General features: G+C 42.0%; 3 protein-coding genes and 1 pseudogene across 4 annotated transcripts; 3 read left to right on the forward strand and 1 right to left on the reverse strand.

The window, feature by feature from the left end:
- The first annotated feature begins 2,149 nt into the window (after positions 1-2,149).
- LOC311145165 (protein SET-like) lies at positions 2,150-7,242 on the forward strand. Its single transcript, XM_084181372.1, has 8 exons — positions 2,150-2,458; positions 3,572-3,629; positions 4,208-4,350; positions 4,442-4,545; positions 4,655-4,768; positions 5,617-5,787; positions 5,986-6,114; positions 6,215-7,242. Exons 1-8 carry the CDS (start codon positions 2,386-2,388, stop codon positions 6,236-6,238), a joined length of 816 nt encoding a protein of 271 aa, XP_084037498.1. The 5' UTR covers positions 2,150-2,385; the 3' UTR covers positions 6,239-7,242.
- Positions 7,243-9,496: 2,254 nt separating this feature from the next.
- On the forward strand, positions 9,497-14,997 carry LOC311145043 (outer dense fiber protein 2-like; annotated as a pseudogene). Its single transcript has 12 exons — positions 9,497-9,676; positions 9,808-9,978; positions 12,406-12,480; positions 12,604-12,675; positions 12,821-12,929; positions 13,135-13,320; positions 13,500-13,596; positions 13,753-13,923; positions 14,036-14,147; positions 14,276-14,538; positions 14,628-14,728; positions 14,970-14,997. The product of its transcript is annotated as an outer dense fiber protein 2-like (transcript).
- Positions 14,998-15,461: 464 nt separating this feature from the next.
- Positions 15,462-20,984, forward strand: gle1 (GLE1 RNA export mediator). Its single transcript, XM_084181395.1, has 16 exons — positions 15,462-15,670; positions 15,950-16,210; positions 16,319-16,480; positions 16,648-16,796; positions 16,937-16,997; positions 17,091-17,345; positions 17,510-17,735; positions 17,833-17,945; positions 18,089-18,158; positions 18,295-18,437; positions 18,640-18,830; positions 19,013-19,142; positions 19,276-19,380; positions 19,480-19,562; positions 19,692-19,755; positions 19,911-20,984. The coding sequence occupies exons 1-16, from the start codon at positions 15,572-15,574 to the stop codon at positions 19,977-19,979; spliced, it is 2,181 nt and encodes a 726-aa protein (XP_084037521.1). The 5' UTR covers positions 15,462-15,571; the 3' UTR covers positions 19,980-20,984.
- A 691-nt stretch (positions 20,985-21,675) lies between these two features.
- LOC311145186 (prostaglandin E synthase 2-like) lies at positions 21,676-24,540 on the reverse strand. Its single transcript, XM_084181396.1, has 7 exons — positions 24,248-24,540; positions 23,765-23,956; positions 23,090-23,145; positions 22,838-22,987; positions 22,441-22,641; positions 22,227-22,341; positions 21,676-22,066 (listed from the first exon to the last, which is right to left on the reverse strand). Exons 1-7 carry the CDS (start codon positions 24,530-24,532, stop codon positions 21,938-21,940), a joined length of 1,128 nt encoding a protein of 375 aa, XP_084037522.1. The 5' UTR covers positions 24,533-24,540; the 3' UTR covers positions 21,676-21,937.
- Positions 24,541-26,694: the final 2,154 nt, after the last annotated feature.

Genomic DNA, 26,694 nt, shown 5'->3' on the forward strand with positions numbered 1-26,694 from the left:
GTCATACTCAAGGAACAGACCGTCACTGAAATCGTGCCCCACACTGTGCTTACCGAAGTGGAGGGAATCTTGAATGTGAAACCCCTCGGGTACATTGCCGATGTCGCCAACCCAGATCCCGTCACACCGAGCCTCCTACTCATGGGACGCTACGATGCGTCTCTTCCTCAGGTTTTGTATGACTCCAGTAACATCCTAGGGAAACGCCGCTGGAGGCATAGCCAAGTCCTTGCTGATCACTTTTGGTCCCAGTTCGTTCGCTATTACTTGCCAAGTCTACAGGAAAGACCGAAGTGGAGGAAGGATGGAAGGGAACTTACTGTGGATCAAGTGGTTCTCATCGTGGACCCTCATCTCCCTCGAGCTCTCTGGGCTGTTGGGAAGGTGACTCATACTTACCCCGGAGCTGATGGACATATTAGGACTGCTGCTATCCAGGTCAAGGGTCGGACTTACCTACGACCAGTGACCCACCTGGTGCAGCTCCCAGCCATCCTTGATGATGATGCAGAAGAACCTGTCACCAAGAACAGACTTCCCATCTGGTTAGAATGTCGTAGCAGACATTCGGGGCGGCTGTGTAAGAAAGCCTGTCACTTTAAGAACTCGGTGATGACGTCACAGCTATCGCAAACTGGCTGAGTGTTTAATTCATTACGAAGTGCAGCTCGCCACCTACTGCTGTAAACACAAATCTCCGTTTTGGACATTATTTCCTTTCTGACCAATTTATTAATCACTGTGCGTGAATACCAAACTGTAAGTAAGGTATATGTTTCCCCCCTGTTTTACTGACGAAGTTGTCAATAGTTTAAGAATATTTTCGTCATTATTACAGCATTATGTATCTCGTTTTTATGCTAGCTATCTAACATTGTTAGCTACATTTTCGCCTGTCATTGTTAGCTGGTTAGTCTGATGTTGCTAGCTACTTGTATTTTCGTTTCAGTCATTGGATTATTATAACAGATGAGAGCTGTATATCTTGTTTGTTATTGCTAAATGAATGTGTCTTATCTTAGTATTGATGCTTATTATTTTCAGACCACATCTTGTATGGATAAATACAAACTCAGTTGGTAGAGCATGGCGCTTGCAACGCCAGGGTTGTTGGTTCGTTTCCCACGGGGGGCCAGTATGAAAATGTATGCACTCACTAACTGTAAGTCGCTCTGGATAAGAGCGTCTGCTAAATGACTAAAATGTAAAATGTAAATGGACAGTTAATTGGATAATCAAAGCTGAGTGATATATATATATATATGTATGTGTGTGTATATATATATGTGTGTGTGTATGTATGTATGTATGTATGTGTGTGTGTATATATATATATATATATATATATATATATATATATATATATATATATATGTGTGTGTGTGTGTATGTATGTGTCAGCAAACTGAAAATAACAAAAATATTTTTCCTGCAATTACTAGTAGCCTACATTCCCTTTGTAGCAAGGTAGGGTTGAGAGGTCAAATGCTATACAGCAAGTAAATAACTAGAAAAAAAGAGAAGAAATTGTTAGCTGTGATCATTTAAACACGATTATGTAAATACATACAAAATGTTACAAAGATGTTGATGTTTTTCAACAAAATCCCGCCTTTTTTTAGTTAGTGGGCGGATTCGATTATGCTGAGCCGCGGGGCACCGGTCTATGGCCCGTGGTAGGAACGGGCAAAACGGTGAGGGAGGAGCGGCCTTCTCAAATCGAACAAGTAATCTGCGCCGCTCGGTTATGTTGTCAACAAGGCAGTATGTTGCATCGTCCAGAAACATGCATGGAGTTTTCATTAAATATGTCTGTATTTTCAAACTAGTTTTCATTGGGAAGGTAGATAATGCGTTTTTATCAAAAGCAATGATTTTTGCATATGAAAACAGAATCCTACTTATTACGTCATTTTGTTTTGAGCCGACTTCGCCCTTGGCTTTGAACTGGATACCTGACTCACGCCCGGGAGGCAGCCTGGTTCCAAAACGAATGCAATCAACTTTCACCCGGTGCAAAACACGCTTGCCCGGGCCAGATTAATCGAATCCCCTCAGCATATACCAGCCCCTATGTGCGACCTCGCCTATCAGAAAGCAACACTAGAATCGAGCAAGTAGACTTGTCCTCGAGAGGCGGAGCCCTGTTGGTTCCATTTGCTGAGGCGCGTTCGTAATGAAAGGGAGCGCGTGAGTGGGCTTGCCTTGAGCTTGGTGGTGGTGTGTCTGACTTCCTCGCTTTTTATTGTGTGGAGGAGCGCTGCACACGTTGTAACGGTACACCGAAATCGTAGGTAGAAATACTAGTCTCCTGTTCGGAGAGAACAGAAAAAAACGAATTCAGTGTTCTTTTCCGAAGTCTGTTATTCACAGCCTTCGAAAAACATGTCGGCATCGGCGGCAAAAGTGAGTAAAAAGGAGCTGAACTCAAACTATGACGGCGCGGACGAGACCTCTGGTAAGGAATGGCGGCCTCCAGTTAACCGCCATTTTCACTTTATTAGTTATACTGAAATGTACTACTTGAAAGCAAATTAGTTCACAGCCAGTAATTTGTTGTCCTTCTGCTTTTCCATATGAGTCTGCCCGGTTCTGGGTGCAGTCTGTATTGTCTGCCGTGAGTGCGTAGTTCTAGGTTCTACTACGTTAGACCGGTGATGGAGGCCATGTTAGCTAACTAACGTTAGCAGCATTTCATAGCTAGCTAACGTTAGTTAGCTAATTGTCTAATCAATGGATGTCCTGTTAAGTATTTTGTTTAGCTAGTTTAGTCCTTGGTACTGTAAATGCAATTGTAAAACAATTTTTATAATAGACAGTGCATTTTTTCTTAGTTCATTGAGAAGTAACGTTTTCTATGTTGAATGAAACCACCGTGGCCTTGTTACTTTGTTGTTGTGCAAATCCGCCATGAAGCTAGCCAGCGAATGTGAAATTGGCAACATAGCTAACTAGCTTAACTTATAGTTAGTGAGCCGTCGTTTTCGGGAAGTAGGCCATTGGAAGCATTATATGCGTTGACTCAACAATGCAGGGTTAGTTATAAACAAATAACTTGGGCATAGTCTCGATGCAATGCAGCTAGTTAGCCAGCTGTAAATCAGTGTTGGGAAAGGAGGCACAGAGTGTAGTGTGCGGACTCCCACTTTTAAACCACGCGGCCCTCCTCGCTGTAGCCAGCAGGAAGAACCGCAGTGTACAAGCTGCTCTGAAATCGCTAGTTGCAGAGGTGTTGCTAACACTACGCGCACACATTTCAGTCATGCATGGCAAAAATCATTTGTTAAAATTTATAATATTTTCGCCCATTTTGCACCCCTTTATTCAGACTGCAATCGTTACCAGCTCACTCCTACAAAGCTTTTCCATCATGGACCTGAGTGAAGCATGGAGTTCATGGTCAATTTCAAAACAAAAGCATTAGCTCTTAACTTTGGATATAGCTACATCTTTGACTATTGGCTGGTAAATGTGCAGGAACTTGGTAGTTACTGTTTAATGTTGATGTCTATCACCACTGCACCGAGAGTCACTATAATATTTTCTGACATTATTGCATTTGTCATTACAGAAAAAGAGCAACAGGAAGCTATTGAACACATCGATGAAGTTCAAAACGAAATTGACAGGTAATCCACTCAAGTGTATATGTATAAACATTAAAACAAACATATGTGTTTGTTTAACCGTGTGACAATGTGATTGATATGCAGGGGTATTTCTACCTTAAAAACCTTTGGTAAAAAAACACGCAAATACATTTTAGGGAAGGGAAAAACGATTTCAGTGTAAACTTAAACGACTAAAACCAAATATGAAGTATGTAGAAAAGAGAATGGACATATAATTAATTTAACAGTATTGATTTTGTTAAGTTTGAGCAAAATAACTTTAGCCATGGCAAAATGCATAGAATTGCAGGAAATTATCTTTAAAATGAGTGTTCTCTCAGCTACATGCCAGAACATGTACAATTCCCTTGACATTAGCTTTAAAACTGCACCATTTTCACTCAGCTCCATGGCACAGTGTAGAAATTCACTTTAAAACGGCAAACATTTCTCTGCTCCATGGAGAATTTAAGGAAATTGACGTAAAATGCAAAAAATATATATACACAACGTTCGGAAAAACAGACGCCCACCACCTAAGCCCCCTTTTGATCCAGGAAAAACCCTGATATGCATGTACAATCTCTTCTCCACAGACTGAATGAGCAGGCGAGTGAGGAGATATTGAAGGTAGAACAGAAATACAACAAACTCCGTCAGCCATTCTTTCAGAAGAGGTCAGAACTGATTGCCAAAATCCCAAACTTCTGGGTCACAACATTCGTCAACCATCCGCAAGGTGAGTTTCTTTAGTAGGCTCTCAGTTTTTTACCACTGGAACCTAGAATGCTCAGATGTTCTGAATATGTTTAAAACATTTTCCCCTACAGTTTCAGCCCTTCTTGGTGAGGAAGATGAGGAGGCACTTCACTATCTGACCAGGGTGGAGGTTACAGAGTTTGAAGATATCAAGTCAGGCTACAGAATAGATTTTGTAAGTGATGAAGGTTACCATCATATTGCATTCATAGGATATTGCATTATTGGCAGCAATATGTCATATATTTATTGACTTAAATAAATTGACTTATTTTGTGTTCCAGTATTTTGATGAAAATCCATACTTTGAAAACAAAGTCCTTTCTAAAGAGTTCCATCTGAACGAGAGTGGAGACCCATCATCAAAGTCAACAGAAATCAAATGGAAATCAGGAAAGGTATTTCACATCACCTCTTTTCACATGCATGGAAATATTGGAAATTCTGTAAAGGTGCAATATGCAGAAATTGCTCTGCTATTTCCTGGTTGATACAATTCTAATAGTTCGCATAATTTCAGTTTGACAAAACAAGCAATGTGTACCAATCATTGTACCATCTAAACTGCTGTGAAATATGTATTTTCAATAACCCAACATTGTAATTTCAGCTGGTGTACAAAACGAAGAAAAGTAAGATGCAAAAACTAAACTTAAGAACGGGAAGCATAGAAATGGTGCACACAGAACATATCTACTGCTTCTAATACTAGCTTTCAATGAGAACGACAGATCTATAACTCTAACTTCTATGAAATTGGTCTGGTCGCCGAAAAAGTTACATTGCTGCTTTAAAAGCACATCATTTGGCAGAAAAGAGTAGGGCACTTTAAAAAGTATAGTATTTTTAATCATATAGCTTGTTCTCCATATTTTAAAATAGTGAGCCAACATGTTTTCGGCATTTATTACCCTGACTGATCAAAACTCGCTTTCTCATGCTCCCTCTTCAGCAGACATATAGTGAGCAATATGCTTTGAACATCAAATCTCAATAATATCGCAGTATCGAATCGCAATACATATCGTATCGTGAGGTCCCTGGCAATTCCCAGCCCTAACCTGAATGTTGTCTGTACCTCAGTGTTCATAGATCATTTTGGTTTTCATGCCTGGTAGTTGTGGTAAGGGTATTTTGCTATGCAATAAAACTAATACAAACACACAAGCTGGTTTGTTTTACATTTTAGTCATTTAGCAGACGCTCTTATCCAGAGCGACTAATCCCTGTGATGTTGTCTCTGAAGGACCTGACAAAGCGCTCCAGCCAGACACAGAATAAAGCTGGCAAGAAGAGGCAGCATGAAGAGCCCGAGAGCTTCTTCACCTGGTTCACTGATCACTCAGATGCTGGGGCGGATGAGCTGGGAGAGGTCATCAAGGACGACATCTGGCCAAACCCCCTGCAATACTACCTGGTAAGTCTCCAAGGCCTAGCACCACTCCCTGTTATCAAATGTCTTAACTTTGAATAGGACTTGCCATTGTGCAACTTTATTATTCATTCTTTGGATGCTTTATTTTGAGTTCATTTACTGTCAATGTCACCCAGGAGATTAAGTCTCCTGTGTAGATGAAGAATTTATAGTTAAAACGTTGGCTAATTTGATTGGCAGGTTCCTGACATGGATGATGAGGAGGCAGAAGGTGAAGATGATGACGATGAGGAAGGTCTTGAGGACATTGATGAGGAGGGTGATGAAGATGATGGAGAGGAAGATGAGGATGACGGAGATGATGGGGAGGTATGCCCTAGATAATTGCTTAATTTCCTCTTATTAATGAGCTATATTGAATAGTGAGATTTGTTTGCATAGTGCTGATTTTTTTCTTCCTTTTGTTTAGGATGATGAAGGAGAAGATGACTAAACCGAAAAATGACATAATCTACCAATACCCTTTCCTATTTCCACCCCAATTTGGTTATCCACCCAAGATTTTTTATTTTGTGCTTCATCTCCTCATTCTGAAGCCTCACTCCTGTCCGTGCCATGTTAAGTTTCTTTGTCTCATCTAAAACCAATGGCAGATTCCTGTATTGAATTGTATGTACCACCCCAATTCCCAAATTCATCTGAAGAAAAATAAAAACGTACAAAAAAATAGATTCCGCACGCCATATTGAGTAGAATTTAAATAGCAATTTATATATATACTTTTTTCTTGCTGTTAAAGGTTGTGATAAATGAACAAACGCCATGGTGCAGTGACCTAGTGCTAGCGGACCCCTTTATAGTTTTTATAATTTTGTTCAGTTGGCAAGTAGATCCCTACAAATAATGTTGTTCCCCCCCCCCATGTGTTTAAAAGTAAACAGAAAATACCAGCTTATTCCCATCACTTGTAATGTTTGGGGTCAATGCTGGGGTAGGGTAAAGGGTTATCTTAGGGTGCTGGGGAGGGTGGGCATTTTGACACCATTACGATGTTATATTTTGTTTTCCATTGTATTGTTTTACAGACATCCATGAGATGTGAAATTACATTTTTAATAAACAAAACAAAACTTAATAAAAAAAAAATGCTTGTAAATTTGGGCCCTCCACTGCTTCATGGAAAACAACCTGTTATCTCATGGAATTTACATCTAATCACCATTTTATTTTCCGCTGGGGGAAAAAATCATCTGTTTTAAACTTAAAGGTGTACAAGTTGTTTTGTTACAATAAAACTTAATGTGTACACAAATGTGTGACTCTTCTAACCAACCATAGTAGTAAATTGTAGTGATTTGTCTAGAGCCAGCAAACTACATGGATGTTAAATGTCTGGTGGTTATGGCTAGAATTGTGTACTTGCAGTACTGGACCAGTATATTAGTGTTATTGACAGTTTGTTATATTTCAGAATTCTATACAATCGCAAGAAATACTACATGCTGTGTTGGTGCCACTTTTTTTAATTATAAAATGCAAAAGTTCATTGGTAGAGCCAGGTATCCATTTGTAGCTTTGAATGCAGGAGTTGTCAACTTCTGAATGATTGGAGTCCTAGGAAGTGTTGATGCAAAGTTTTCTTGTAGCAATCGATTAGTGATCAACGGCCAACTGTCTGCTCAGATTCCTCACAATAACTTTTTGTTTATACTTTGGCCGTTCAATTGGTTGAAACGCCCAACCTGGTAATAAGAACCTATTACAAAACAAACCGCATAAGGTAGACATTGGTGCCATGTATTTAGAAAAGCCCCACTTGGTTTCCAGACGCGTCTGATGGATGAGACCACAGACAGAACAATCAAAATCATATGCCAAAATCTATTTTAATTCCCAACCCACCAAGGTGCATGTGACATCGCGGACATGTGGCTACTGTCCAGGATACCAGATGAAATGTCTCCCCTCCGGCCAGTGCTTCACAACGTCTGCCTTTCTGAAAGTCATGACTGAAAAAATATTAGCCCTGACGCGCACTCTTCTTTTCCCTATAACTAATTTATATGAGAGGGCGCAGGTCGACAGTGGATAAAGTTAGCATCTTTCTCAAAAGCCAATTCGTGTCCACTGGACTTGCAGAACAAGTCACCGAGTCCCTCGCCAACACAGGCTTCGACGAGCATTATTGCACATAAAGACAATGAAACACAACATAAGTGTTTGCAGCCGAAGTTCCACGGTTGTCTGCTCGCCATTGTTGGCTATAAATGTTGCAACTCGAAGCGCGCACTTATGAAAGACTTAACTAGTATCATTGCATATGTATGCAGATCAGGAACGAGCGACTTCGGACGAAACAGTTAAGCAAATACGAGAGTAGTCATAAATGGACGTTTACAGCCAATTCATACAATATTCGAAATATATATCTCAAATTTGGTTCGTTTGAGCACCTCATGGCCTGGTAAACCCAATGGGAAAACCACGTAATGTTTACAGACAGTCAAATTAGTCAGTTAACGCATGGCGCGGTCTACAGGTAGGAGATTGATATTTTCCAGAAATATTACGTCTTGCAGAGGACGTCCCGTTGCTACTGGCAACGTAAATTAGAACGTGGGTCCAACGAATGTTCTCCAATCACAGACCGATATCTTTAGGGATGACCGGATCCCGATCCCGATCCCGTCGGTAGAGATTTAGCAGGTAAACAAATCACTCACTTTTACCAAACCAGTTTTTATTCATAATCCGGTTATGAATTAAGAACATCTGTTGAGGTTTAGCTTGCTGGCCATGCATGGAGTGATCATGAACATGCTGCCGGGTACTGTTCTTGTCGTGGTATGATTATCTCTGGTTATCTGGTATGACTTTCTAGCAGCTAGTAGGCCTACTAGTGCCAATTCTGTTCTATCGTGTGCTGCAATTGGTTAAGAATGAAAACGCGTGATGCTTCACCACCAGTGGCATTGCACGTTTACGTGCCAGAGACCACACCTGTACATGTAACGTTACACCTGAAAAAGTGTCAGAAGAGCTGCACTGCAAAGACCCCACAGGTTAGTTAACGTTTAGTCAATGAAGTGATAAACACTGATTCAACCTTTGAAATAAAGTGGGCCTATAACAGTTAAACCATGACTGCCAATCAAAGAGGTAGACATCAAGGGGGATATTGGGCAGCTGCGTGTTGGCCCAAGGAAGAACATCTACTCGGGATGACATACAAGTGGGAGGTCCTGCAAGTAAATTATTTGCTCCTCACAGATACATTTTCATCCAGTGCAATGGACATTGCTTACATTTCACATTTATAAACATACATTATTGCTCACTATTCCCACATATATCATGCATGGTATCATTAGATATACTACCAATGTTGATTTTCATGTCTCTCAGGGGCCTTCATACTGTCTGGAGCAGTTGGCTGACCTGTCTCATGAGGATGAACAAGAGCAGAGGATGCATGGCCAGCGTAACAAATATGGAAAAAACATTGATAGACTGATGATGGATGTTGGGTCAGTTGATAATGTATAGTGTGTACAATTCTATGTTTGCCCCTTACCCAACTTAAACCCTATCCCACTATCACAACTTACTGCTTCATTACAATACAGAGCAAAGATCTTACTGGGATTCAGCAATATCCAGTGCCCTCTTGTTTGTTGCATAAATGTGTCCAGTAAACAAATAAACTCAATGTGTGTGGGTGTGTGTGTTTCTGTTTGCTTTTGATGATCAGATGAGTCTGCGGAAGAAGGAGCACCAGTCTGAGTATCTGAGTGCATGCCAACATGTCTTCGACGAGCAGGAGGAGGAGCTGCTGGATTCCACCAAAGACCTGGACCTCGGAAAATGAGAGAACATCTCCCTCCAACACTCCCAAAGGAAGCGGTGGGAGACTGGCCACAACAGGTGTGGAGTAATATCATGACATGAGCACATTTAGTCATCATGCATACATTTACAAGACATTCACAAGACAATGTAAAAATGTGTGAGGCAGTTTAGCACTAGCTTGGTTTTAATCTTTCCATTTCATGCAAGGCTGAGTCGGGGACTCTACATGGGGAAAGAGACATGCTACTGAGGAAGCTGGTAGAAGCAGAGATTGATGGGGTGGCAGTGGCCACACAGTTGACAGCCCTGAATGAGGCTATGGGTGGTGTGAAAAAGGTTAGCTGCACTCTCCGAGATCTCCTCAGGGAGTGCCATGAACAAGAGGTACTCTCCCCAATACATGGACTTGCTTAGATTGACAAGTACAGTGGTTTTGAAGGAAAATTGAAAATGACAATAAGAATTGTTTTCTAATATATTGATTGGAAGAAAACAATGTGTGTGTTGTGGGGTGGGGTGGGTGGGTGGGGGTAGATCAGCTTTAACATTGCAGATAGATTGTAGGTTCTATCAGTTTAATTGTTTGCATCATTTCCAATCCCTTATTTATTTATTTTTCCCTTTTCTCTATACTTTTCCTCCCATTCTCTACCATCCCTACCCTAATTGAAGTAAACTAACTGACAGCAATACCTTTACTGCTACTTACAGCTATTTCGGTCACATCTACGTTACATGTAGTTAAATAGTTATACATATATTCCTAATTTCCTCAAGTGCTGGATTTTCACCCACAGCAGCCAATCCACCATTCATTCTGATCTTAACTCCAACCCCCCGATGTCCACAGATTAACCCATCTTTCCCAGTATAATGCCATTTTGCTATACATCCCTCCATTTTACTATGATGTCTTACTGGGGTTCCTGAACCTCCTTATTTGTAAAAATGTCTACCGATATTGCCCTCAAAATAAATGCTTTACCCAAGAGTATAATGATATTTCCCATTGACTGATCGTGGTTTTTCAGATCCCCTAACAATGCAGTTTGCAGGTCCATCTGAACCCTGATATTATTACATAACAACCATTGCTGGACAACTCCAAAAGCGAGCCACTGATGGACTGTACCAGAAAATATGTTCTATTGATTATGTTTCCTCATGGCAGAGTCTGCACAAGGCTGACTGTTCAATGCCCCATATATTGAGCATTCTTTAAAAATGTGTTTATTTACAGTACCAGTCAAAAGTTTGGACACACCTACTCATTCCAGGGTTTTTCTTTATTTTTACTATTTTCTACATTGTAGAATAATAGTGAAGACATCAAAACTATGAAATAACACATATGGAATCATGTAGTAACCAAAAAAGTGTTAAACAAATCAAAATATATTTTATATTTGAGATTCTTCAAAGTAGCCACCCTTTGCCTTGATGACAGCTTTGCACACTCTTGACATTCTCTCAACCAGCTTCATGAGGTAGTCACCTGGAATGCATTTCAATTAACAGGTGTGCCTTGTTAAGTTAATATGTGGAATTTCTTTCCTTCTTAATGCGTGTGAGCCAATCAGTTGTGTTGTGACAAGGTAGGGGTGGTATACAGAAGATAGCCCTATTTGGTAAAAGACCAAGTCCATATTATGTCAAGAACAGCTCAAATAAGCAAAGAGAAACGACAGTCCATTATTACTTTAAGACATGAAGGTCAGTCAATCCGGAAAATTTCAAGAACTTTGAAAGTTTCTTCAAGTGCAGTCGCAAAAACCATCAAACGCTATGATGAAACTGGCTCTCATGAGGACTGCCACAGGAAAGGAAGGCCCAGAGTTACCTCTGCTGCAGAGGATAAGTTCATTAGAGTTACCAGCCTCAGAAATTGCAGCCCAAATACATGCTTCAGAGTTCAAGTAACAGACACATCTCAACATCAACTGTTCAGAGGAGACTGCGTGAATCAGGTCTTCATGGTCGAATTGCTGCAAAGAAACCACTACTAAAGGACACCAATAAGAATAAGAGACTTGCTTGGGCCAAGAAACATGAGCAATGGACATTAGACCGGTGAAAATCAGTCCTTTTTGGTTCCAACCGCCGTGTCTTTGTGAGACGCAGAGTAGGTGAACGGATGATCTCCGCATGTGTGGTTCCCACCGTGAAGCATGGAGGAGGAGGTGTGAAGGTGTGGGGGTGCTTTGCTGGTGACACTGTCGGTGATTTAGTTAGAATTCAAGGCACACTTAACCAGCATGGCTACCACAGCATTCTGCAATGATACGCCATCCCATCTGGTTTGCGCTTAGTGGGACTATCATTTGTTTTTCAACAGGACAATGACCCAAAACACACCTCCAGGCTGTGTAAGGGCTATTTGACCAAGAAGGACAGTGATGGAGTGCTGCATCAGATGACCTGGCCTCCACAATCACCCGACCTCAACCCAATTGAGATGGTTTGGGATGAGTTGGACCGCAGAGTGAAGGAAAAGCAGCCAACAAGTGCTCAGCATATGTGGGAACTCCTTCAAGACTGTTGAAAAGCATTCCTCATGAAGCTGGTTGAGAGAATGCTAAGAGTGTGCAAAGCTGTCAAGGCAAAGGGTGGCTACCTTGAAGAATCTCAAATATAAAATATATTTTGATTTGTTTAACACTTTTTTGGTTACTACATGATTCCATATGTGTTATTTCATAGTTTTGATGTCTTCACTATTATTCTACAATGTAGAAAATAGTAAAAATAAAGAAAAACCCTGGAATGAGTAGGTGTTTCCAAACTTTTGACTTGTACTGTATTAATTGATAGACAGAATCATTGTGGACATCAGAGCAGAGGCAAGGCCTACTGGGGAGACTGGCAGACACAGAAGCAGAAAATATGGTGTGTATCCATCACCATGTTAAATTTCCCTTATATTGCTAAATTTTCCTTTCACTCTGTGTGGTGCATATCCATGGTCATAGATGACATTTAGAATGTTGTTTCTGCTTTTCTGGCTTTCAGCATCTTACTGCAAAACTCAACAACAAAGAGAAGGAAGCCACCCAGCTTGCAGTGCATTTGGATTCTGAAAAGGTACATCATGGTCTCTAGTTCTCTAGATTCTCAGCCGTTTGCATTTGATGCAGAGAGAGATCATGATAAAGTTGTTTTATTTAGCTTACCAGGTGCTCACAGATAGCAGCTTGTCTTTACTCATCATTCCATATCCTCCATACAGGACAATGTGAAGACCACTGGAGAGCTTTCTAAAGTTCTGGAGTCAACCCACAGCCTGCTTATGGTTCAGTTACGCAGCAAAGAGACTGAAAATGGCCGCCCGGAGTAAAGTGGGTATCAAGGTTTACGGGCCACAGAATTGATAGAGTATGTAGAGTATACTATTGTTTTATCCTTGATCTATATTTCATTGCAACTCAGATAAACACCTAATAATTCAATACCACCTTAAAGTACTCGGGACATCTGACCACAACAATAAATCGTCTCTCTCCATTTCTCCCCCTTTTTATCTCCCTTCCCTGTGTGGAACAGGAGATGGAGCAGACCCAGGAGCAGCAGCAGGAGGAGATACAGGCCCTGCTGGAGCAGCTGGAGGAGCTGAAGCAGCAGAGTGAAGAGGACAAAGAGAGTCTGAAGCAGGCCAACCAGACCCAGAGGCAGAGAGCAGAGCACAGTTAGGATTCAGCCAGACAGCTCGCTGCAAAGCTGCTGGAGAAGGTCTGACACTCACAGGTCCTCAGGCTGCTCTCACGGGTTGACATGTGGTGTTTGGATGGCAACAAGGTGGTTGTGTGTGATCCTGTGAATTATATTATATGGGAGGAACACACATGTAGATACATTACCAAGTGGTCCAAGTGTCACACTGCCCAATGTATTTGTGTGCCATCATTCAGGAGACTTAAGTTGGCAGAGGCCCTTTCTTCAGCTGAGAGCTGGTGTACCCGCCACTCCAAAGAGGCAGCTTGAAGTGGAAATCACTGTTCTCAAGAAGTGAGTAATTGTGACTACCATGAGGTATTCAAGACCTGTTTCATATGAATGATTCATAATGGTTTGTCTTTGGCAAATGACCTTGTAAAAAGAAGTTGTCCAAAACCTTGAAATAAGTGTATTTTGCATTATGTGCTTTGCTGTCTGTCTGTGCAGCCAGGTGACTGAGATGACTGCACAGATCCACACTGTGGAGGAGAAAGGCCGTGCTGAGACGGAGGGGCTCCTGGACCGGCTGCACCGCCTCACCTCTGACAACTCTGTCAACAAACTAGTGAACCAGAGACTGAAGGGAAACATCATTTTTTCTTCACTTTCAGTCATCAAGTGTAATAAACTATAGAATATCAAACCTTGATAAGGACTGAAGATGACAAAACATTCTGTAAATTTGAATGTCAGGTTAGTTGTTTAGTTATTTGTGTATCTTCTTTTTGAGACCACCCCTGTCTGCTGCAGAGGTGAACCTGACGCAGTCCCAGTCTGAAGCCCAGCAGCTGAAGAGTTCAGTCAAGAAGCTAGAGAGCCAGGTGGAAAACTATAAGAGCAAGGTACAGTTGATCAGCCTATCCGAGTGTAGGCTGTACTCCAATCAAGGTGTTATAATCCAGCTATAATGCTGCATGCTATCCAGGCTGTAGCATAGATTTTGAATTGATATGTGACAATTGTGCTGCAGGTTCAGAGGGCCCGCTTAGAGTCAGAGGAGTACTGCTTAAAGCTGGAGATCTCTGAGAAAGATGCACAAGAGATGAAGGCTGACCTGGAGAGCGATATTGTGCAGGTCAGGAGGCAGCTGCTGGGTGGCTGAAGGAGCTGGAGCCTCTGCCTGAGAGGCTGAAGCGTTCTGAGGAACAGCTGAGAGAGGCCCAGGAAGAGACGCACACTCAGGAGAGGAGAAACACTGAGCAACACAACACCCCCACTGAACTCAGACACAAGGTATGAACACATACTGTAAATGGACAGTTTTACAGAAGAAAATCATATCTGTGCTTCAATTAAAAGTGTGTGTGTGTCTGTCTCTGTAGGTGGAACAGCAGGGCTGTCTGGTGGAAACCTTTCAAGAGAAAAATGTGCTTCTGCTGGAGGGGAACACAATTCTAAAGCATAAGATGGAAAGTATAGAGAGGTAAGTCATATCAATACCTGAAGGAGATGTGGAAAAACTTTGGTGTCCCTATGGGAAATGATCCACAAAACATTCTGTATGTTTCTGCTGATCAATGTCTTGACTGTTCCTTCCCTCTCTTAGGAAACTGGAGGAGGCAAACTTGCAGATAGGATCTGAATCACCATAATAAGGAATGATACAACTATGATAACTTTGTCAAACTGAACTGATATGGAAGTCTGTGTTTCTTCCTTTGCAGATGGAGAGATGATTCCGGAATCAGTTGAGGAACCTGAAGGAGAGACTGGAACAATCTGACTCTACAAACCGCAGCCTGCAGAATTATGTTCAGTTTCTCAAAGCTTCATATAGTATTGTGTTTGGTGATTCTGTGCTATCAAGCTCTCTACACACACACTCACCAATCTGATTGAATATTCTTAGCATTATATTGTATGAGTTGTACCAAGGATCTCTTTTTTATATTCAGTTGAAATTTACTGTACTGTTTTACAAAACAATAACAAAAGCTTAAAATGAAAATGGACAGTCTGGTGTGTTTCACGCATTCACAAACTCAGAAAATGAAGGAAAAAGTCAAGATAGTTGTCAAGCTTCTACCCGCAGTATTTAGATTAACATTGTTCACAATACGTTATGAATTGACCCATTATGAGGGCAAAGTAGCTTTGAGGATAAACAGCCTTGACTCGGAACGATAGATGTATCAGAGCCGGAAATTGACCACGTCGGAGTTTGACTTTCAGTGGCACTTATGCCGCAAGCAGCAGCTAGCTAAAGTTAGCCTAATAATCACCCGTCTCTCAAAAGTGTTTGTTGTGTGTTTATTTACACGCCAAAATGCCTGTTGAAAGTTTACGATGGGATACATTAGAGGCCTTAAAAAACTCAACAAAGGGAAGACTGAAATACAACCCAGACTGGCTCGAAAAGGGGGAGGTAATGAACGTCACCGCTAGCATGCTAGCTTACGACTTCAAATATATAGCTCAATGGTTCAAAGTTGTATCGCATGTTGTGTATTCGCTAACTGACAAAAACAAAGTTACAACACGACCAACATAATTATTATCCTGCTAGCTAGCTGGCTCATGGTATGTCTACGATTTCAGTATCCTAGGCAACATTGGACACACATTTTAAATAAGCATTTCATTTTATTAGTTATGTGATGTAGCCTAACGTTACCGGTATGATCCTTTCTCATGTCCCCTGCAGGATATTTTGTCAGGTTGTAATGAAGCTCCTAGCTTGTCCCCACTCTCTGGGCTCATCCTGAAGAGGCTTAACATGAGCCCTCGAACCCTTCAGAAGACCTGCTCTTTGGGCTCTGCTTCCCGTGACCCAAGCCCAGGCCTGTCCGAGGAGGCCCCAGTCTCCACAAGCTCCTCAACCAGCCCCTTCCCTTCAGCCAATGCTCAGCCCACTCCCCTCTCTTCTCCACTACTGGTCCCCAGGTCGAAGAAAGACGAGGAGCAGGCAAGTCTCTCTCCCACTCCGTTTATCCCATATTATAACTCCCTCTGCACACTGTATTTTTGTACATTTTTATGAACCTATCACATTTGTCTTCATATCGATCCGCAGCAGATTGTTGGTGATGAGGACAGTGCCACAGATGCCAGCAATGATGTCAGTCCAGTCTCCAACCCCATTCTTCCCCCCACCATCTCCTTGCTGTCTCCCAGGGCAACTCAAATGGCAGGATGTATACGCATTTGTGAGGAGAAACATCGTGCCAAGGCCAAGGTTGCAAAGGCTTCTTTTCATTTTTTTTCTTAGTTATCTTGTTCATGCATCAACATGTCACTGTTACATTTTGACTCCAACACTGTTGACTATATATGTGAGAACCATGGCATTATGTTAAGCTAGCATTTCATACCTAATCTAGACCCTTGAATGTCCTGGTGCAGATGGAGCTGAGTCTAAGGCAGGAGCTGCAGGAGAAGCTGGTGGCCTCAGTGGCGAGCCGGGAGTCAGAGCAGCTCAAACGCTTTGAGGAGTTCATGGAGCTGAAGCAGAGACAGGAGTACCAGAGTATGAGGGACATGATGGACAGAGAGTACGCCGTGCTTGTTTTATCTCTAAAGCATAATCGTCTCCTTTTCACCCACCAATATGCTGCTGTCCCTGTGACAGGATTGAAAATGTGTTACATGTCAAGAATCTTAATTTACTGCTTGTCTTTCTCTTGTTTAAAAGAACACAAGAAAGCATTGGGCGCCAAGAAAAGTTGAAAGAAGAGCACAAAAACAGAATAAAGGTATTGAAAGTTTAACCACTGGAACTTCAGAAAGCAAAATGCAAAACAGTCGTTTTCAGATACAGGTTGAAAAATCTCCTCCACCCCTCACAGATCCTGAACCTGCGCCTGAGGGAGGCGGAGCAACAGCGCTTGCGGGAGGCAGAATTTGAGAGGCAGAGACAGGTGGAGGGTAGGGAGAGACTGCGTGCTCTCAACGCCATCCAGGAAGAGATACTTCAACTCAATCAGCTCCTGGAGCCGGCCACACCCACCCAGTCAGGCCCCTCCCCTGATCTCACTTCCTATAGCACCCGCGCCAACCAGCTATGCTCCCAGGTGTCAGAGGTGGTGCGCACGACAGCAGAGGTCAGTGTGATTCTCTTTATCCTTCATCTATGGTTGCATGTGTCTTTCGTAGTAGACCCATGCTATGGGGGAGCAGGGAATAACATCTATTTTGTTGTTATCCTGTTTATGTCCTTGCTCTGGTCAATATGGGTAAGTGGTTATGTTTGTTTGTGTTTGCGTAGGGGGAGTTCCCCAGTGTGGAAGACATGACGGTGGCAGAGCGGGCACTGCATGAGATGAGGTCACTGATCCGGGTGATGCAGGAGGCGGCTGCCCAGGCCCAGGAGAAGAGGAAGAAGGCGCAGGAGGAGGAAGAGGAGCGCAGGAAGTTGGCAGTGCTGCAGGCCCAGCAGGAAGAGCAGAAGAAGAGTGCAGCTCTGTCAGCCAAAGAGAAGGCACGGAAAAAGGGTAATGAGAGGGAGGATAAATGGATGGATAAAAGGAATGTGTTTGTTTGGATTCATATGGTATGTACGAATGAGGAAGCACTCTGTTCTTTCCAAAGGCCTGCAGACTAAAGCTGAGCAGAGCACTCTGAAGTGGTACCAGGAGCTGCAGGATTCCGCTAACCAGTGTGCACAGTCTTTTGAAGGCTTGAACAACACTAAGGATATCCAGGTTGGTTGAAACTGCATGGGTGAGAAATAAACTGTGCCATTATAGGAAACTGCAGTTCCCACATTATGATACACCTTCACATTAAAAGCTCAATTACAAATGAATGGCAACATTACTATTACCTTTTTAAATTTGTTTTTCAGACAAAGAAACTAAGAATGGAGCTCCAGAAGGCAGCCACCATCCCTGTCAGCCAGATCTCCAGTATCTCAGGTGCGTCTGGGTTATGGAGAGGTCTCCGAGGCTTATAATGACACTCATTCTATCTATGGTAAAGTGAAAGAAGGTGAACATTGCTATAATAATTGTGCGATTGAAATTGTCTGGGCCATGTTTGTCAAATACCCAGGTTCCAAGCTCAGGGAAATATTTGACAAGATTGACAAGCTTTTGTCTGGGAGATCAGTGGTATCCGGAGGGAAGTCTGTCTCCACCTCCCAGCATCCCAACGGCCTGGACTTTGTCAGCTACAAACTGGCCGAGAAGTTTGTGGTGAGTTCACATGACCTTGGCTTGAACTGCTGGAGACACAGGACTATTGGTCTTTGTCTCTTTACAATTCTATATGTCTTCCATACAGTGCCTAATGTTTAATGCTATGTTTTATACTTCCATAGTCATACGAATAAAATAGTGTAGTGTCTTGTTTTCATAGAGCTCTAGAAAATGCTTCCTTGTCAATGTGTTTCTCTAGAAACAAGGAGAGGAAGAGGTGGCATCCCACCACGAGGCAGCCTTCCCCATCGCTGTGGTGGCCTCCGGGGTGTGGGAGCTTCACCCCAAAGTCGGAGACCTCATCCTCGCCCACCTTCACAAGAAGTGCCCCTACGCAGTGCCCCACTACCCACCTATGAAGGATGGCACATCTGTAGAGGAATATCAGAAGTCAGTGAGGCATCACACTGTTTTGCAATGCATCTGGAACTAACTGTAATGAAACAGAAATTTAAGTAATTCCATGACTTTGGGTTAAAAACACCTATGCTGCATTTCAAGTGTGTTGCTTCCACAATCTAAGCAAATGAGGTCAGTTGCTCTGGCTGATGTGGTGTTCTGTGTCCCACCAGAATCTTAGGCTACCGTGTGGAAGATGGAGGGGTGGAGGCTCAGGACAGCTTTTTGAAGAGGATGTCAGGAATGATCCGCCTCTATGCTGCTATCATACAGCTCAGATGGCCTTATGTCTCCAAGCAGGGGGTATAGACAATCTTACATTGTTTACATAACGAATGCTAATATCACTATGTCAAAACACTTCACTGCCCCCCCCCCTTGTATAATGTCAGTAGGCTGACCTTATTATTATCATTATTTGTGTCCACCCCTCCAGCCTGACCCACATGGGCTGAACAACGGCTGGCGCTGGCTGGCTCAGATGCTGAACATGGAGCCCCTGGCAGACGTCACGGCAACACTCCTTTTTGACTTCCTAGAGGTGATGAGTCATGTCTCTGACACCTGTCTCCAAAGACGGTCTCAAGACTAGACATTTTATGCAGGTCACTGATGTCCCCTGTTCTCGGTCTTCCCTTAGGTCTGTGGCAACGCCCTGATGAAGCAGTATCAGGTTCAGTTTTGGAAGCTCATTCTGCTCATCCAAGAGGATTACTTGCCAAGGTACAATCACCACTCTCAGCAGTTCAGTTTTACATCAAAACAAAATAGTCTGGTCTAACCTTGTGGTACACTTTACCTTGGACACTCTTTCAATGCACAGACCTCATGTTGTCATTTCTCCTCTCTCAGGATTGAAGCTGTCACCAGCCAAGGCCAGGCGGGCTCAGTCACAAGGCTCAAGCAGTTCCTGGAGGTGAGTGTGCTGCAAGGCCAAGCTGCACAGCCCACTATAGCACAGTATTGTATGCACCATTTTTGAACTGACACTGATGCACTGTCTTTAAAACCTACTTAACTCTTAAAATTGGTCAAAGTGATCCTGTGTTTTCTTTTTGTCTCCCTATCAAGAGTTCATTAAGAAACAGACAGATCCCTCCCCCCAAAGGCCAGCTGATCTCCCACTTCTGGAGATCCTGAGTGGGGCACGGAAGGATGGGAAAGAAGGTTCGTTGGACATTAAAAATTATGCCTCAGTTGTATTCAAGGCTGCATCACCCCAGTCTACAACTCATAGAATGCACTAGGTAGAGAAGCTCTGTGTAGATGTGGAAGTTATGTTTATGTTTGCAATGATGCGCTATATCCTGATCAATTTGCTTAATAGTATGTAGACTTAGTATAGTTTGCTAAAACCAAATTATAACTGGCCTGTACCGTGACTGCAACATTAACTATTTTATCCAATCTTCGTGCTAATCCTACTGCATAGTCATATCCATTGTTCTTTTTCCCCCTTACCCTTGTTGAGAACATTATACTATTAAGGTAGTTATGTGGCTTCTTGCTGTACGGTTGTTGTTGTCTTTTCTCATTCACTGCAATGTGATTATTTTGGTTCACCAAATTCATATGGCATTACTTGTAGATTTTAACCTATGAGGGATTACTTTCTGTTCTCTCTATTTGTATTTATTTTTTGCTGATTGCTTTTAGATCTGATTACTCAATCATGACATCCACTATTCAAGCCATATTGTCAGTGTTGTCATAGATAATGGAATGTAATCCACCAACATGTTTATATTTTGTACATTGACATGTAATTAGCTATTTCTGTTTTTATAGTGTGAGGATTTAAGGTTTCCATTTACCACTCAGTTGGTGCTGAGCTGCAGTTAAGGTTGTACCAAACCGGTATAAGGCTGCGTTCACACAGGCAGCCCAATTGATATTTTTTTCCACTAATTGGTATTTTGACCAATCACATCAGAGCTGATCTGATTGGTCAGAAGATCAATTAGTGAAAGAAAGATCAGAATTGGGCTACCTGTCTAAATGTAGTCTTAGAGTGAAATGAAGATAATACAGGTGTAAAATATGAAATGTAAGAGCTGTATCTCTTCCCTGGAAAATGAATGTAATACTTCATGTGGTGCAAAATATAACAATGTACGTTGTTCCTGAATTAAAACATGAAACATTTTTTACTTATTTTTATTGAACCTTTTTACATGTATGCACATCATTGGGCTGGTTTTTAATAGCCATAGTATTTCATTTAGAAATTGGTCAGGAGTTTATGCATAACAATTTCAACCAGTTTGTCCAATGGAAGCTCCCAAATTATTAGACCCATTTCACACAAACACCCAGCTATATCCTGCATAATTGAGAATAATTTATTTGAGCCGACATAATGTAAATAATCTGGTTATGACTGGAACCCTCATCTGAGGTAGAATAAGCAGTCGTGAAGTTAACAGGTTAAAAAGAGAATCATGAAACAGGTAGCCAAAATAAGTTTGAATCTATACTTTCCAAAGCATTACAAGTGAGTATTTCCTACTTTGAGAACTGTTATGGAAGGTCAAACCCAGAGGGAAAGCACTGGGAAAGAGGGAACAGTATATTGATTCTGATGTAACGTTAACTATTCAAACAGTCGTGTTAGCTTGTTCAATTATTTCAACCTTTGAGTAAATGGAAATTAAAACAGGACAAAAAATTGAACCCAAAATGCTAAGACTGCGTGGAGGAAATGTTTTGCACTCAGATGCAATGTAAATTTAAAGCTGCCAATTTGGTTTTACCCATGTCATAGACATTGTACAAGTCTCTGCAGCTTTGACACTGGGGGGCACAGGTAGACAGAAACCCACAGCAACCAAGGATCTAACGGCTAACTGCTGCCAGTTTATTAAAGCAAATCAACAAATCATTGGGTACATTTTCACAGAAAATAAATCAAGGTTGGAAGTAGCTTTCTGTGAATTGCAGCAGGTGGACAAGGTCCTTAGGAAAATTTTTTATTGCATTTTTCCACCTTTCCTTGATGCAATCACTTTTCCCATCTCATGACATCTACAGATTTAATCTGAGGGCTGGAAGTGCTATTGAATCCGATCTCCTAGCGCTGGTCAATGTTTTGAGCAGGATCAGTTGTGGTCCTCGTGGCTTTGTGTAGCTTTCTCCATGCATCTGTACCAGCTCTTCACCTTGGTGTTCTCCATCATGTCATCCCAGGCCTCAAGACCCTCCATCACTCTTAGGATCCCATACACTGCCTGCAGAGAGGAGAAGAGAGTCAAGGACATAAATCAACAAAACACTTTGGCTATTATAAACAAATAGTCTCATCATGAAATCTGCATCTGAGACAAAGTAGACAATACAAGTTCAAGAAGTGTAAGATAATACTTCACATGACAGATGTGATGCTCTTACCAGGTCAGCCAGATTTGGCTGGTCTCCACCCATGAACTTCTTCTTGCCAATGGCCGCCACCCAGTCATTGACTGCCTTGTACAGATCCTGTCTCACGTCATCCTGCAAGTTGTGTCTGCAGGATAGAGGCATTCAATTTAAACAGAGCTCATCACTAAACATTATTGGCTGGTTATATAGCAGACAATCATACAAAAAATATTTTGTCACCCACCTACTTTTCAGTCTTTTTGAGATGACAAACATGGCAGCTGCTCCAACATACTTAGCAAAGAAGCCCTCATAAGTGCCAAACTTGCCCTCGCGGACAATATAGTCAAAGGAGGCCAGGGCCTCTCCAGTGGTCCGGTACACATTGGGCGAGATCAGATGAACCAGCCAATCATCTGCCCACTTACGCCATTTGATCTCCTCTCTGAAGCAGATTGAAGGGGAAGAGAAAGGGACATTTAAGCCTAGCTGACGCTTGACAGAATCTAAAAAGAGTAGTGATGCACAGTGTCTTTAGAGAGGTTTGGACAGATCCATGAATTTTCATTAGTGACCCATGCACTAAGAATTTTGTCATTATTATGGGCAGCAGTAATTTGGCATCCAAGGTGTTCACCTACTTTCTGGAGTCTTTCTCTGGGTACATCGTCTGACCTTCAGCTTCATTCACCATTACCCAGTACTTGTTGTTGAACTCTGTCACCTCCTTCCCCTTCTCATTGACAGCTTTCATCTCTGGGTAACAGCGCAGAATCTCTGAGATGGTTTCCCTGCAGGAAGAGATAGAGAATTCAGAATGCTTAGTTACCATGATCAAGGACCACTTTATGTAAAAAAACAACAAGAACATTTCTCGGGAGGTAGCTACTTACTTGCTTATCAACTGTGTCTTCAAAGCGCTGATTATTACTGAGGAATCGTTCAGTTGCTGATAGGTCAAGAGCACAGAAGGAGAGAGCGATCACACAACAAGTTTTCCATCATCCCATACGCCTGTAACTAATACCAAACCTAGCCAGCAGATCCGACCCACTTTTTACAGCTGCACTAGGGTCAGACAGGCTTCCTGTGTAGATTAAGACACTGCGGAGCCGGCGCGAGATATGTACTCCGAATTGTCCCATTATCCCCACTGTTACACAGAGAAGATTGAACGACTGCTAGTTTTTTGTCCTCATGCTAACTAGCAGTAGCCATTATGGAATGGCATGTCATGTTGAACAACAAAGGAGCTGATTGGCTGACACTGCCATTTCAAAATGGCTGCTGTGGCTTCTGCTACCTAGCATGAGGACGAAAGGACCGTTTTCCGGAAAAACTAGCAGTCTTCAATCTTCTCATTGTAACAGTTAGGATAATGGGACTATTCGGAGAACGCATTTCTCATCCCTGGAATGAGGTACGTTTTCCCAGCCATATATCTCACGCAGGCTCCACTGTGTCTTAATTTACACAGGAAGCCTTTCTGACCCTAGTGCAGCTGTAAACATGCGGGTCGGATCTGCTAGCTAATACCAAGCCATGCAGAGTGACTCTGTCCCCCTTACCACATCATCGTTCACCATTAGGATTGGCACTTTTCTGTAAATTGACCACTTGATTTCCTTCCTCATGACGGGATTGACCTCCACAATCTCATATGGAAGCCGATGGTAGTCCAGAAAAGCTCGCACTTTACTGCAGAATGGGCAGGTCTTGTACTGGTACAGTGTCAATTTCAGGTCACCATCAGAATAAGCCTGTGGAAGACATATAAGTTGGAAAAAGTCAATTTCATTAACTGTATATACATTTACAATGGAACATTTAGTTGAACCTGGATGTAACATTGTGCAAACTACATGACAAAAGCACACCAGCCAGTAGTCCCGAATGTGGCGATGCTTTCCATTGTGTACACGGTCTGATTTATTAGGCAAACCACAGACAGGTTGTCAGCTGACAAAAATCCACCTGACATCCTTTGCTTAAGGTAAACTACATGGCAATTAATTAAAATACTTTTCATAGCTAATATTATTGCCCATTACCTTGCCTTCTTCTTCAGCAAGGTGATGTTGGACAGATAACTGTATTGTTTGATACAAGCCAAGTCCCCCTCCAACCAGGTACGCACACCCCAGGACCCGGCCAACGCGCAGAGGGGTGAAGAGCAATTTGGATCGGAATCCTGCAACGCCCGTACCGTATGCCCTGCTCGATCCATGCAGCGAGACCCTTGGAACCAGGGAGGCAATATTCCCAGCACGACATGCTGGAGACTCCAAAATGTTCCAGCCGACCTTACCGATAGTTCTCGCACAGGCGGCTGCCATCTTGATTTTACATAAATTCCCACAATGCGTTCTTCTTCTTCTTCTTCTTCTTCTTCTTATTCTTCTTCTTCTTCTTCTTCTTCGATGAGGTTTAACGGCGGTTGGCATCCAATAAATGTTGCATTACCGCCACCTACTAGACTGGAGTATAACTCCCACGATGCTGTGAGTAGGAACTTGTTTAAGAACATCGCAGGATTGGATCAACGCTGGACTTTCGCTTTGCGATTTGGTGGGGTGTTCAAGAGCATCAATGTTTTTAGACGCTTTAGGTCGGGCATACTGTAAAAAATTATGTCCGCGTCTGGCTGATACCTACGAGCCTGACAGAAGGCAGTAAATATATATTTGACATAGGTAGGACAGTTATTATTTTTTGCGAGTCTCAGTGCACAGCTGTAAATAATTTGCTCAAAAAGTTTATTTGAGCATAAGTGGACAGAATAATTCACTGCGTGATGCTATGTACACCAAAGCAAAAGGATAGGATCAGGAATTATATGATCAGCAATTTGTATTACTATTTTGGGGGGTTAAATTAACAATAGCAAATAAAGAAATCTCATGAAATTGTTCAAATCAGACCAATGCGCATTGCATGTTTCCCATGGTTGCAGGAGGGCATAAGGCTTGAGAATGAAGATAGAGGATGACCTAGAAATTAAATGCACTTCGAATGCTGCAATTTATTGTGGAGTTTAGACTAATAGCTGAATAGACTAGTACAGTATCCTACTACAGTACATATAATCTCAAGGTGGTGCTGGACTCACTGGACATTTCCACAAGAATAAACATACACGCTGATTTGATGCACGAGCTTCACTGTGGATAATATCGTTATCAAAATGCTGGATGCTGGTGCAGAAGAGAAGATAATATATTCTGAACATGCACAAGAAGCGATTTTAATGTCATGTATCTGAGAGGATGATAATGCTGGAAAAACAGGTATGCTACAGCTACAGTCACCTGGGAAACATTTAGTATGTGAGATGCACCTGTCCTGTCACTCTGTTGTAGTGTTGCATAGACCCACAGAATATATAATACATAATAATATTATTATATTACATTTTTTTACTTTGGTAGATTGTTTTCATCTGAAACCTCACTGAATAAACACCTGACCTAAATGCATGTGAATAGTAATTTGTCAGCATGCCCATAACCTTCAATATGTTTATGACTTTCTTGGATGTGTGGATAATTCTCCCAATGGTCTACTACGCTGAAGCTGAAACATCATCCCCTCATTATCATTGCATGAGCAAACATCATTATCACATCCATCATTGCAACTGCATCTGTTAGTCAGCATCCTTGGATATGGTTTGAATGTGATACACACACACTCTCTCATTCTTTCTTTCTTTCTCTCTCTCACACACGTAAATCCATACACAAACATGCACACACATGCACACACACACTCATGCATGCACACACAAGCACACCTTTCTGCTTAAAAGATCAAGCGCATGGTGCTGAATTTTTAAGTCTCTGTATGTTGTTTCTGGACAGGCTGTGCATTGATAAGAATGAACAATAAACACAATGATATTCTTGGCAAGGAAGTGAAGCTCTCTAGGAAATATGCTTTTTGGATCAGGCCCACTGGCCTTCAGCGTCAGAGTGAGGGGGACCTCCCATTGTTAAACTCCAAAGTCAGCTCTTGGGCTATAAACAAATCAAAGAAAGCCTCCCCCAAAAACAACAAACTCTCTCTAACAGCCTTTGAAATTGACTTATTTTAAATTGACTTGTTTTGACTTATTATAAATCAAATCAATTCACATTTGATTGGTCACATACACGTGTTTAGCAGATGTTATTGCGGGTGTAGCGAAATGCTTGTGCTTCTAGCTTCAACAGTGCAGTAATATCTAACAAGTAATATCTAACAATTTCACAACATATACCCAATACACACAAATCTAAGTAAGGAATGAATTAAGAATATATACATATATGGACAAGCGTTAGGGTGTATTCATTAGTCAGATTCAGAAGTGAAATATCTGGGTTAACATCACCTGTCGACCATGAACACATGTACATAAACGTGTCATGAATTGCCTCACAAAGTAAGCTATTTAATGACACGTGCGTGTGTGTGTGTGTGTGTGTGTCTGTTGGGTGGGGGGGGGGGGCTTAATATA

The sequence above is a fragment of the Coregonus lavaretus genome (assembly GCF_964263955.1).
Source record: "Coregonus lavaretus genome assembly, chromosome: 17".
NCBI classification, from domain to species: Eukaryota; Metazoa; Chordata; class Actinopteri; order Salmoniformes; family Salmonidae; genus Coregonus; species Coregonus lavaretus.

Excerpts from the sequence above, each read along its gene's own strand:
- LOC311145165 (XM_084181372.1), top strand. The coding sequence starts at position 2,386 with ATGTCGGCATCGGCGGCAAAAGTGAGTAAAAAGGAGCTGAACTCAAAC. Across the intron at positions 3,630-4,207 it reads GTTCAAAACGAAATTGACAG|ACTGAATGAGCAGGCGAGTG; the intron begins GTAATCCACTCA and ends TCTTCTCCACAG. Across the intron at positions 5,788-5,985 it reads ACCCCCTGCAATACTACCTG|GTTCCTGACATGGATGATGA; the intron begins GTAAGTCTCCAA and ends TTTGATTGGCAG.
- gle1 (XM_084181395.1), top strand. The coding sequence starts at position 15,572 with ATGCCTGTTGAAAGTTTACGATGGGATACATTAGAGGCCTTAAAAAAC. Across the intron at positions 18,159-18,294 it reads CCAGATCTCCAGTATCTCAG|GTTCCAAGCTCAGGGAAATA; the intron begins GTGCGTCTGGGT and ends TCAAATACCCAG. Across the intron at positions 19,381-19,479 it reads TCCTTTTTGACTTCCTAGAG|GTCTGTGGCAACGCCCTGAT; the intron begins GTGATGAGTCAT and ends GTCTTCCCTTAG.
- LOC311145186 (XM_084181396.1), bottom strand. The coding sequence starts at position 24,532 with ATGGCAGCCGCCTGTGCGAGAACTATCGGTAAGGTCGGCTGGAACATT. Across the intron at positions 23,957-24,247 it reads TTGCTGAAGAAGAAGGCAAG|GCTTATTCTGATGGTGACCT; the intron begins GTAATGGGCAAT and ends TGTCTTCCACAG. Across the intron at positions 22,342-22,440 it reads TCAAAAAGACTGAAAAGTAG|ACACAACTTGCAGGATGACG; the intron begins GTGGGTGACAAA and ends TCTATCCTGCAG.